General features: G+C 46.9%; 1 protein-coding gene across 1 annotated transcript; it reads right to left on the bottom strand.

The window, feature by feature from the left end:
* Positions 1-4676: 4676 nt before the first annotated feature.
* Positions 4677-5486, bottom strand: LOC135827107 (uncharacterized). The gene has a single exon (XM_065339631.1). The coding sequence runs from the start codon at positions 5484-5486 to the stop codon at positions 4677-4679; it is 810 nt and encodes a 269-aa protein (XP_065195703.1).
* Between the last annotated feature and the right edge of the window lie 7007 nt (positions 5487-12493).

Below are 12493 nucleotides of genomic sequence, written 5' to 3'. Positions count from 1 at the left end.
TCGCTGGGTGAAAAATTGACCCCAAGTGCAAAGCTCCGGCCATAATCTGCTCACACTACAACAGTGTAGTTTCCCAGGTCAACAAGGCACTAAACTACATTGTCGCAACTCAGTCGTACAAGATATAATAATAATGATCAGACATTTTGAATACGCTGTTGGCAAGTAGTCTGAAGAACTTTGTGCGTGAGCGCGACGGGTTTTGTTTCAGAGCTAGCAGTGTAAAATTATCACAAAACTCGCGGATGATGTATCCAGCCGAATGTAGAGGACAGGTTCATGTAGGTTCACGACGTACGATGTACAGCCTTTGACCTATGAAAACTGGGCAGTGAAATCGGTGCAGGGTGCAACGCTGGAATCACCGTCCATGCGAAGACACTACCTAGCTCTATCTGAGAATTGCAGCACATCATATCGCTGCTGAGATATGTACCAGCTTACCACCTTTCAGGGAGTGTTTCTTTCTCGGGATATGTTCCACCGTGTATTATGTTTAGGACGAATCACGTGATGGTATGGGACAGTGTTTCTTGTTTGTGACAAAGCTGCGCCTTAGTCTTGTTTCAAAAGAGCTACGCTGAGCACTCCCATTTATTGTCAATGTTTCCATTCAAATATGCACACATAAAGGCATGCATAGTGGCAGGCAATTTGGGATGGTCTAAGACCATGATTGAGAAACACCGGGTACCCTGGTCAAATCCTGTTTGGAAGCAGAAGGATTTTTCCAGCCGTGCTGCGACCCACAGTTAATTGGGAACTCAAGGCCTGGTAAAATGGATGTAGTGAATGGAATTTCGCTTTTTGACCAGTTTGTCGTGGGTCTGTTCTACTCAACTCCCACGGCTTAGGGCTTGCATCAGCGCCTTGACCCAAGAGGGTTTTGGCGTTCCTGCGGATGCGGGTAACTCGGCCTTTGGCCGAATCTCACGCAAGTCGTGAATTTTTTTCCATACAATGAACATTCTACACACTAACACTATCCCTCTGCGGGCAGAACTGTTTCGCTCTTCCTGGAAAACCAGCTCAGCTAAGAGAAATGGAGGCCGATCGTGATAAAAATGGAACGGAACTAACAACACAACCGAGGGGATTTAGTTTTCATTCCAAATTATACTGGATAAGACGACGACCTTAGCTCGCGGACCGCAACTGGTATGCCTAGTTCAAACTAGGCCAATTTTTCAGCACATTTTGGAATCGCACGAAAACCCTCGTAATCAGCGCGATATTTGCCTGATGTAGATGGCCCTGTCCAACACGTCCCCGAATGCTTTGCGTGTGCATCATTATATGTAGGTAGTCCAACCCAATCAGTCTAATTCATGTCGGAGGCAATAGAAGCATTGGCCAACAAATATTGGCCTAGTTTGGACAAGACATAAGGTGCCTTGGATGGTAAGCTGAGACAGGTTTCACATTGGCAACATGACACCAAACCATTGCAAGCATTGTACCAGACACTAAAACGGCCATCCACCACACCATTTCTTATCTTCACATTACCATCCATACTTGAAGTAAATGTTGTACGCGAACTGTCGGATAGGAGAGGCCATCTAAATATGCTGATGATGACATCAATTTTATTTTGCTTTTACGCTAATTCAAACTGGAACCTCTTCCCGAAAACAAGGGAGTGGAGAGATAAGGGATAACAACGGGAAGAGGTGTCTGTGAAATGAGTGTATAGGCACTGGAAATGATAGTCAGCTGGAGATCAAGAGTACGGATCCATTGTCAAACATGACAATTAGCTTCGGTTCCAGGTATCGAGCAGGAACACGACATGCGCAGTCAGTGATCGACTGTGTAAGGCAGCGCTGCAGATTTGAAGGTGTCCAGCGTTGTGCTGGAGCGGAAGTCTCCAGGTAATCTGATTCATTTGCCTGTAGGCCTGATGGCCTACCTCAACTGGCTATCATTCAGTATTGCTACTAGGCTACTGAACCCGTCCTGGGGCTGAAGGTGGGCAAATCAAGACGTTATCCGAAGGTTAACATTAGGAAATGTAAAACTTGTGCCATGATCACTTTTATTGTTGCCACTGTCCTGTCATGTTGTTATGAAATGCATGTTCCCGTCATAGTTATATGTTAGACTTTGAGACTCGTTAGAATTTCCAATTTTACAATAGTTCAGTACCAACTTGTGGCGTGAGCACTGTTTAGTGACACAATCTCATCGCTGGTCGTGGTTCCACCACTCCTCACACCTCTCTTCCATGAACGCTGTTTTTGTACGTTTCTGCATACAGTCATGTGCGTGTAGATGAGATTTTGGAAGTTAGCATGAGTGAGCGTCAGCATTACTGTGATTTCCCCTACAGTTCCCTCCTTGACATGTATAGACCATCATACAACACAACAAAACTCTAGACTAGCAGATCCCTTTACAAAAAAAAATTCTCAACACCAAGAGATGTAGCCAGTGCATAGAGTAGGGAGAAAAGAAAACTATACTTACAAGTTACAACTAACTTGTAGCGGTCCTGATGAGGAATTTTAGATGACCGAACACTTTTTTCATCTACCGCCATTGGTCATGATTAGTCAGCTCTTTTCCTTTGCAGGATCCCATCGCCAGAGTCCCAACGCTGTGGTAAAGTGCGATGGCGTGGAAACTATGTTGTCTTTTAGGTTTTATGTGATTTTGTACTGGGGTTTCATGCCCGTAGTCTGTAGAGGCTATTAGAGGTTGTGCTAGATCTCTAAAGTCCGTATCCCATACCATTTGAACATACATGACGTTCAAGTTGCCTTCTCATAATTATTGAAACAACTGTGTAATCAGAGTCTACAGATCTCAACCAATCTCTGGTGTAGACACGCAATTGTGAACGACTGCTAACATAATTCACACCCCAACCCCTTTCCTCCTCCTCTTCCCCAATCCGAGATGACGACTATTTACACTTCACCTTCTGCAATATCACATTCGCCTACAATCCACACTTTTCACACTTTCCCAATTGTTTACGTCTTTATAATTCTAACTCCAATGTATCCGTTTCACGCGCAAAGACAGATGGTCACTCAAATCAAAGACAATTGAACTCAATAAAATGAGAAAGAAAATCTAAGGAAAGAAAATTAATATCCTCAGATTGAATGAAAACATTATAATTATGTACATGTTCAGGAAACTGCAAGGCCGCAGTCGTGCATGTATACGTTCAGTATTGTCTGAAAGATCGCTCAGTAATTCGTTCTCACGTTGATTCTCACGTTCACGGCTTCGGAAAAATCCGTGAACGACGTTTTCCACCGGTTGTAAAAACAAGGTATTCCGGGAAAAGAGTGATCGATTCCGGGGTTTGTGGAAAAGGAATCTGAAGAATGAGCTCATTGGCGGAAGCGCTAACATAAAAAATTCATATTATGATTTTCGATTAGATTCTTCAGGGAACATGAAGAAATTTCCTTTCTATCACAATGCAAACGGAAAGTGCAACATTTGTGATGTGGGCTGTAATTAGTTGGCAAGAATGAGTGACAATCCGCCAAAATATTCAGGATGTAACCCACAACAGAAGTTATGAGTGGTGAGCAATCCATACAAATGTGAAACGAGATATGGAAATTAAATTGTGATCTTCCATGCATCGCAAATGATGATTTTAGCGAAATGGCAAACACACTAAGCAGTAACCTTCTGACATATGGGAGGTCGATCTGCATTTCGGAATATTCACAGCAGTGCTCACAGACGAGTTCGAAGCGAAACTCGTAAGGGTTATGAGTACACGCTCTTGGAAGGAAATCGTAAAGTGCATATAATCTCTCCTTCCACTGGTTCCTCCCATTAGGCTGCTCATACGATAGATACTTGAATCTCTCGACAGCTGGCCGCTGGATAAAATGCGAAATAGATGTCTGGTACATTTCACTGGGCGTGCGGTTTTCCAATGTTGATCGACTTACACATAACGTGCCCGTCTCAATGCTGCTCATCAGAACGGTCTCCTTTATGGACTTTGTTTCCTTTGCTTGGGCTGTAGGTAACTGTCGTACTGGCCAGTCATCAGACGGCTTGGCCATGAAGCTAGGACCGGTCCACCACATACTGTCCGGCGTGAGCGATGTTGGCGCGCATCCTCTCGACACAATATCAGCCGGGTTCTCTGCCGTAGGAACATACCGCCATTGATCTGGGCTGCTTGCCTGGTGAATCGTGCTCACTCTGTTGGCAACGAACGTCTTGAACAAGCGACTCCAGCCACGGATCCACCAGATCACGTCCATACTATCAGCCCAGTAGATGATGTTCTGCGGGTTGATCTGCAACACCTTGGCTACTTCGTTGGCCATTTCGACTCCCATCACAGCAGCCATCAATTCGAGCCGTGGGATGCTTGTGGCGGTAGTTGGCGAAACTCGTGACTTAGCAGACACAAATACGGTGCTGATCTCGCCGGATGCGTAGCGGATACGTTGGTAGAGGACGGCACCATACGCTAACTCTGATGCGTCGCCAAATGAGCCGTCAGATGCAAAAAGGTACCTTATGACGTTTTGCTCGCAGTTGAGAAAATCGCGTTCGAAAAAGTATTTTCTGTGAATATGTGATCGATAGTCCGGATAGTTTCCAGGGTAACTCGGTGATGAATTGAGATTTTTGGACCTGGTTTTTTGCACGACACTCTCCTGACCAGGTTGTATCTGAAACAATCGTTAACTCGATTTGGCCAAAAATGTCATAAGGTACCTTTTTGCATCTGACGGCTCAAATACGTGAAGCTCGACATCTTGCGGTGTAGCGCCTTCAATGGCCTGCAAGCAGCGTGGCACTTGAATTGAGCTCAGTGCAAGGAGATCCTGGAACCACTGTCTACAACGTGAGCTCAGTTCGACGGGAAGCACTTTGTCCCAAGTTGCACCGCTAGCCCAGATCTCTTGCATCAGTATCTTGGCACGGATGATCACTGGTGCCAGAAATCCTAGCGGGTCGAAGATCGTCGCGATCTTTCGGAGGATGTTACTCTTCGTCATCATCATATCGTCAGGTGGTATGACAGCCTGAAAGCTGAACATGACGCTGTCGCTCAACCAACTGATCCCTAGAGTCTTAATCTGGGATGGGCCGTCTCCGTTCAGGCTGAGTTGCGTTGCCTGATCTTCTCTGGGTATGTGACCCAACAGCTCCGGAGCATTCGACAGCCACTTCCTCACTGCCATGCCTGCTCCCTTCCATGCTGCTGTCACACTCTTGTACAGGGCCACACCCTCGGAAATCGTAGAGACTGAGTCCATACCGTCGTCCATGTAAGTTGATTCGAGCATCATCTCGGCTGCACGGGCGAATTCTGGATCTAGTGTCTTAGCGTGCTCTCGCGCGACCAGTTGCGCTAAGAACGGGGAGCAGTTCAGACCGAATACCACCCGGTTGAATTCGTACACGTCTGGAGCCGACTGCGAGTCTGTATTCCACAGGAATCTCAGATATGGCCGATCTGATTTTCTGACTTCAACCTGTAGATACATCTCCGTAACATCACAGCCAATGCAGATCGGATGCCGCCGAAACCTGAGCAGAACAGCCGATAGATCACGTTGTAACTTCGGACCGGTGTGCAGCAGGTCGTTGAGGGCGGTGCCATCATGCTTAGCTGACCCGTCGAACACAATGCGAACTTTCGTCGTACTTTTGTCCAGTCGGACAACCGGGAAGTGTGGAAGGAGCCACGATCCTGCTTCACGTGGGTTTGCATTCACCTTCACCACGTACCCTTTTCCCACGTAACTGTCAATGGTCTCTGCATAGCGCTCTGCAATTTCTGGGACCCGTTTCAGCCTCTTCTGTGTTTTGCGCAAGTCTCTTCGCTGCCATGTCGTAATTGTTGGTGGGCCGTGATGCATCTGCCCGCCATGGCATCCCGACACAGTAGCGACCATTGGTGAACGTCATTCGTTTCTTTGTCGCTGTCAGGACGTCCAGGTTTTCCGGTGACATGGGGTGTTCTGGGCTGGTCACTTGCTCAATTTCCCAGAACTGTCGCAAAGTCTTATCCACACTCAGGAGGGTCTCGCTGCTGACGATGATAGCGCTGCAGCAGTGGTTTGTGCCCCCGCCACGGCTAACCCTTGCTCCGACGCAGGTCCATCCGAGAGGTGTGAGACGCGCGATGGGCTCTCCGGCTGGTCCAGACACTTCATACAACGCACGATGAAGCTCGGCATTGTCGACGCCAATGAGCAGCTCGATCCTTTCAGGGGTGGCCGGTTCCGGAAACGGTATATCAGCCAAGTGCTCATAGCCAATCTTCTTGCTACTCCAGTCCGTTAGCTGCAGACGTCCTGTTACCTGGTTGGGAGTTGTGAGTCCGACTACGGTTGTCCTTGATTGACCGTTAATATTGGCGATATCGAACTCCTCTTCCATGGATTTGAAAGTGCTCCGCTTTCCATTCAGCATATTGATAGTCATGTCATGCTGCTCACCACTCATACCTAGCGCTGTGGCAACGTCTTCGTGGATGAAGGTGTTGGTACTTCCGTCGTCCAGAAGCGCATTGACGACGAGCCGCTTACTACCGGACCTGAGAACGACAGGCACAGTGCGTAAACTGGTGTAGCTCGTCTCGGCTGTTGCATTGCTGCATTGCTGGGGGGACTCCCCTTCCGTTGGAGTCGCATGCGCTGTTGCGACGCCACAGTGTCCTTGTTCAGCCTTGGTGTTTGCTTTGTCATAACTCCTTTCCTTGCCATCGGCTCTGGGCTTCTTCCTGATCTCAAAATCTGATCGTGCCAAGCCGTGTAGTAGACGATGATGATTCCGTTGGCAACCATCGACACCACAAGTGCGAGTTCGAGGACACTTGTCGCCTCTGTGCCTTGTTCCCAGGCAGCGATAGCACAGGCTTAACTCCTTTGCTCTTGTCCACCGTTGGCCTGTGTCGTGTCCTTTGAAGGTGGAGCATTCCCAAATGCCATGGCTCCCGCTGCATTCTGGACAAGTGGCACGAGAGGATATGAAAGAAGTCTCCTCGTCTCGTGCCGTCTGTCCGTCTGCCAAGTGTGTATGAGCGTTGCGCTGCTGCAACGAGCGATGGCTACTTGGCCGGGATGATGCCGACTTCTGGATACCGTCTACTATCTCCGTTGCCGTAGTCTGGAATTCAGCCTCCAGTGTCACCCATTTCTACAATGATAACACATCCTCGGTTTGCTGGTGCTCGTACAACCAACGTGGGTACTGAGCCACTATCTGCTTCGTCAGCTTGCTCAGGAGACGGGAGAAGAATGTGCCGTTCTGTAGCTCCATGTGGCGACCTGCATCTTTGAGGTTCACTACGGCAATCTCGAGCAAATCTGCAAACTTCTCCAGTGCTTGCGGGTTGTAGCGCTGTATCGGCTGGAATGCTTCCAATGTTTCCAGCTGTATAGCCACCTGACGTCGTTGTCCGCCGAATTTTCTTTCAAGCCGCTCCAGGGATATCCTGTATGCCTCTGCGGTGTAGCCAAGCTGCTCTATTGCTCTAAGTGCCTCACCAGTAACATACTGCCGAAGCTGTAGAAGCTTAAGTTGTGGAGAGACAGGTGCAGCGTCAATGCATGCCATAAAGGCGGCCTTCCAGGTCTCGTACATCCGCACATCTCCGCTGAACGTCGGAACAGCTACTTTTTTCAGCCTTCCAAAGACATCACTGCTGGGCAACCCAGTGCCGTACACAGGTGCTCTGCTGCTTACTGGTTGAGCTGCAGGCCGGAATGCAGGGGCCTGAAAGTTGAGGCTAGGTCCAGGATGTCCTGGAAAAGATCCAACACTCAACTCAGACTTGCCTACATGACCACTGCTTGGGCCTGCAAGTCTGGCATGAATGCTAGCAAGGCTAGATGGCTGACTGGTACTAGATTTGACCAGAGAAACATGGTCCTTCACAGGTACAGCTTGTCCAGAACTAGGTATGGGTCTAGTCACACTTGAGCTTGTGACAGGTACATGCTGTGCAGTGGTAGTACAAGACGTGATACTAGACTGTACACTGTGACTTGAACTGGGGAGGCTGGTGACAGACTCAGTGGTGTGTGCAGGGGGAAGGCTATTCTCCGTTTGATCAGCTCCTTGCTCACCCCGTTTTGGACTGGTGTTGGTCTCTTCAGCTGCTGTGTCCTTGCTGTCATCAGTACTAAAGCCTCTTGGCGTCCTCCGTGACGGTGATCTTTCTAGTAGCAGTCCAGTCCTGCGATCTGTTTCCATTGTCAGCGCACTCAGTTCACTCTGCATTTGTCGTAAACCGACTCGACTAGTTGATCTACTGCCTTGGCGTAGTCCGAATTCATCCACACCCAGTAAAGGAAACGACTTCCCTCGTTCAAACTGGCTCTGTGCTGCTTGAGCCTGTCCATACTGCTTCGCTCTTGCAGTCCACAACTCTACAAACTCGTCGTATCTGTCAATTGCCGTCTGCACATCGCGATCGACTTCCTCCATTTCCTCCAAAGTCCGTATCACGTTCCTTTTATCGTTTACGAATTCATATTTTCTTTTCAGCTCGGAAAGCACTGCTGTTACTGCTTGCTCACAGCAGCGCAGCTCATCGTAAAGGTGTCCTGCACCCACAGCGTCGACCTCATTGTCGCGCATTCCTATCGTCAACCCACGTCGGGTATTCGTTAGATTGCGTTTCAGTTGTATCTTATCACTTTTCAGCTTCATGATCAGGCTCTCCATGCCTTCCGTAGGTTCACCAGAACCAGCGCCATCCTCTCCGGTCGGCTCTGACATCGATGCCGCCGTCGCTGTCTCAGTCTCAGCACTATATTCTCCGCATGCACTACTTTTCTCTCGTTCTTCTTCCATGGTTGGAACTATTTTTGAAATCCAACCTCGTAACTAAATTTCTTCGATCGAAAAGTGTATCAACTATAAAACCATCCTCTGCTACCAAATGGTGTTTCGCTAGGCTTCTGCCGCACGCAGTCCCGTAATGGGCCGTATACCAAGCTCACACCCGACGGAGTCACTCACAACACAAAAGACTTTATGGTTGATTAGAAGTAGAACGCCATGTCACGAACCGACTATTTCGTTCTAAAAACTACAAGTGCAAAGAAAAACTCTCTGGAAAACAAAAGGCAGCGCAGCCAAACAAAGGTACAGCTAAAAACCTCATGCCGCACGCACAAGAACACAACAACCAAAAAGGCTACACGGTGCCAAGGCTGGCTCAGCGAAAACGACCGCAGCGGAACCTAAATGGTAGCCCGCTGTACAAATTCGATATTACATCAGGCATCAAGGTGCCCCCAAGGGGAGCACATGAAGACAGTAAGATGCCAGCAGATAAAGGTCAAATCACAGAGAACAGACAGCATGACCGCAATGGCAATCAGGAAGAGAAAGCAGATCGCAACTGAACATGACATGAACGTGTAGACTGAACTCCGTGGCATTCTCGCCACGCCACTAGGGTTCCCTGTAAAAAGGCGCTGACGCCTGTTGGGAATTCCCTAGTAAAAGAAGAATAAATAATAAAAATAATAATAATGTGGAGACGTCTACAAGCCGTCCGACTATCACTCTGACAAACTCCCTAGTGAGTTGGATCTTGCTGCGATGTTTCACTTTGTTTCGGATACCTTCAAATGTTCACGACCTGGAGTACTGTACTCCAAATTTTCCTCATTTCAAGGCCAATAGTGCCACACGACGAAGCGATGCATTGACCCTAACTGCTGGCATATTGTCCCGTTGTCCTTGTACCACTACCTACACCAGGGAAGGAGAATGACATTGACTAGGACGGACAAAGAATCAGTGCCGCTTTTCAATCTGCTGGACCTAAGTGAAAGGGACCAAATGGAGCTCGATCTCTGGCACAACACTACGAGCTGCAAGAAAGGATTAATTCGTGCTGGCGTAGGTGATTGGAGAGAGGATGATGGACTGTCTTGGTAAGATGCGACGTTTCCCAGTCCAGCGAAAATATAGTCACAGACTCCCAAAATCATTGAAGGATATGAAAATACGTTTTGCGCGATGAAATGACATGAGATACCTAGATCAATTATTTCTTCTCTCTTGGATCTTCTAATCAGAACACAAGTGCTCGTTCTTCTTGTATTGCTTCCACACCTGCTAAGCTTTGTCTCAACTTGCTGTCCCATGTTTTCTGGAGTTTGGGCAGGTGTTCATAATTATGATCTTATTTTCATTGATACCAGGCATGCTGTGACATGTGCGCAATGTATGCTAAATTTATAGCACATATACATTTCAGATGGGCACCAAACTTTCCTTGATGGAATTAGTTGGATAAGTAGACATCACTTTGGCATGAAAAATGAAATTTCCAAAAATTATGCATAAGCCACCTTTTTGCTTGTCTCGGCTCATATAGTTCAGTACAAAGTTGTGGCGTTAGCTCTAGTTAGTGACACAATCTTATCGTTGGTCATGGTTCCACCACTCCTCACACCTGTCTTCCATGAACGCTGTTTTTGTACATTTCTGCATACAGCAATACGAGTGTAGGTGAGATTGTGTGAGCATGACTGTGTGAGCGTCGGCATTACTGTGATTTCGCCTAGATTTCCCTTATTGACATGTGCAGGCCACCATGCAACACAATCAAACGCTAGACAAGCTGATCCCTTTACAAAATTCAAAAATGCTCAACACCGCGAGATGTAGCCAGTGCGTAGAGTATGGAGAAACGGAAACTATAGTTACAAGTTACAACTAGCTTGTAGCGGTCCTGATTAGGACTTGTAGATGACCGAAACAATTGGCTGACTACATCATTGGCTAGTTGCAAGATCAATCCTAAATCAATCTGTTGACAGAACGATCCCGTCCTTTGTGGGCTCGTCAATGCAGCACAGAGATTATGAGGCCTAACCTGATTACGAATGAAATTACTTCGAAGTATTTTTTTCCAATTGAAGTTGAACCCGATCAAACCGTTGTCAGAGTTTTCTAGCTGAAAAGTCACCAATATCTGGTGTGGACTAGAAATCGTACACACCTGCTCACATCTCCCCCCCCCCCACCTCCCCACTCCTCCCCTTCTCCAATCCGAGATGATGACCAATCACACTTCAACTTCTGCACTACTACCATATTCGCCGATATTCAATACTTTCCACACGTTCCCAAGTACACACGTTGCTATGACATCTTTAAAAGTAGAACTCCAAATGTATCCGTTCTCACACAAAGTGGTATCGACAGGAATATCAAAGGAATTGTAACGCAATAAGAGAAGAAAATAAACGAATGCAATACAATCCTAACGTTTGTGGTATTTGATGGAAATACGGCTCGTACATGACATGCAACTGCAAGGTCACAATCGTGCAGGGAAATATTCATCAATCTGTTCTCACGTTCATGGTTTAGGAAAAAGCCGTGAGCGAGGTGTGTCACCGGTTACATAAAGTACATTTTTCGGGAAAGGATTAATGAACTCCGTGTTTTGCGGAAAAGGGATCTTAAGGATGTTCTCTTTCCAGAAATTATTATCCCGCACATAGAATTTTAGAAAATGCCTTTGGATTAGATTTTCCAGGGAATATGACGAACCCTCATTTCTATTCGCAGATCGATAAAAAAGGCAAAAATTGTGATGAGGGGTGTAACTATGTGGCACGAATGAGTGACACTCGGCCAAAATATTCAGGATGTATTCCACAACGGAAGGTATCAGCAGGAAGCAATCGGGACAAATGTGAAACAAGTGGAAATTAAATTTTAATCCTGCATGCATCCCAGAATCTGACGATGATTTTACCACAATAGCAAACACACTAAGAATTAGTCGTCTGCAGCATGGAAAGTCGATGAGCATTTCGGAATTTTCACTACAGTGTTCACAGAGGATTTCGAAGGAAAAGTTATACTTGTTATTTGTATTCTCTATTAGAGTGGAATTATAATGTAGGCTCAAACTCTCGTACCACGGATATGCCCCGTCAAGTGACCTATAAAAAATCGCTGGAGCCATCCGCTGGACAATAGTCGCTAAGGATGTCTGGTACAATAGACTGGGTGAGAGGTTCTTCAATGTTGATGTACTCACCCACAATATGTATCTTTCCACTCGAGCCCGTAGTATCAGCTTCCCCCAGGCACATAGCTCCTCAACGACACTCGCAATCCAGTGATTTTGGCAATCGATCGCATCTACCTGCACATCCACGTAGTTTTCATATCGAATAGCGTTTCCTGAGAGACATGGCCATGCTCCCAATGCGCGCCTGAAGTTCTCTGTATTGAAAGGAACACGGGGTTCCGCTGCTCCACTAGAAAACTGGATCTTGAAAGCTATAGTTCGGAAATGGGGCAGGTGGATAGTGTCGTAATCATACGTCCGTAAATCGTGACTGAATTTCAAATTCACGGTAAGGTACGGAAATTTGTCACGTTTCACCGTCCATGGATGTTCTGTTTCGAGTTCCAGTTTGAAATTTACCATACTGATTCTTGGTCAGACACTAGCGGCTTGCTGTCTTGTTTGATAAGAGTCTTAATCTCTATGTCAATACTC

Source organism: Sycon ciliatum, chromosome 11 (genome assembly GCF_964019385.1).
Source record: "Sycon ciliatum chromosome 11, ocSycCili1.1, whole genome shotgun sequence".
Classification (NCBI taxonomy): domain Eukaryota; kingdom Metazoa; phylum Porifera; class Calcarea; order Leucosolenida; family Sycettidae; genus Sycon; species Sycon ciliatum.
This window is presented reverse-complemented; position numbering and strand designations above follow the sequence as displayed.

Excerpts from the sequence above, each read along its gene's own strand:
- LOC135827107 (XM_065339631.1), bottom strand. The coding sequence starts at position 5,486 with ATGTATCTACAGGTTGAAGTCAGAAAATCAGATCGGCCATATCTGAGA.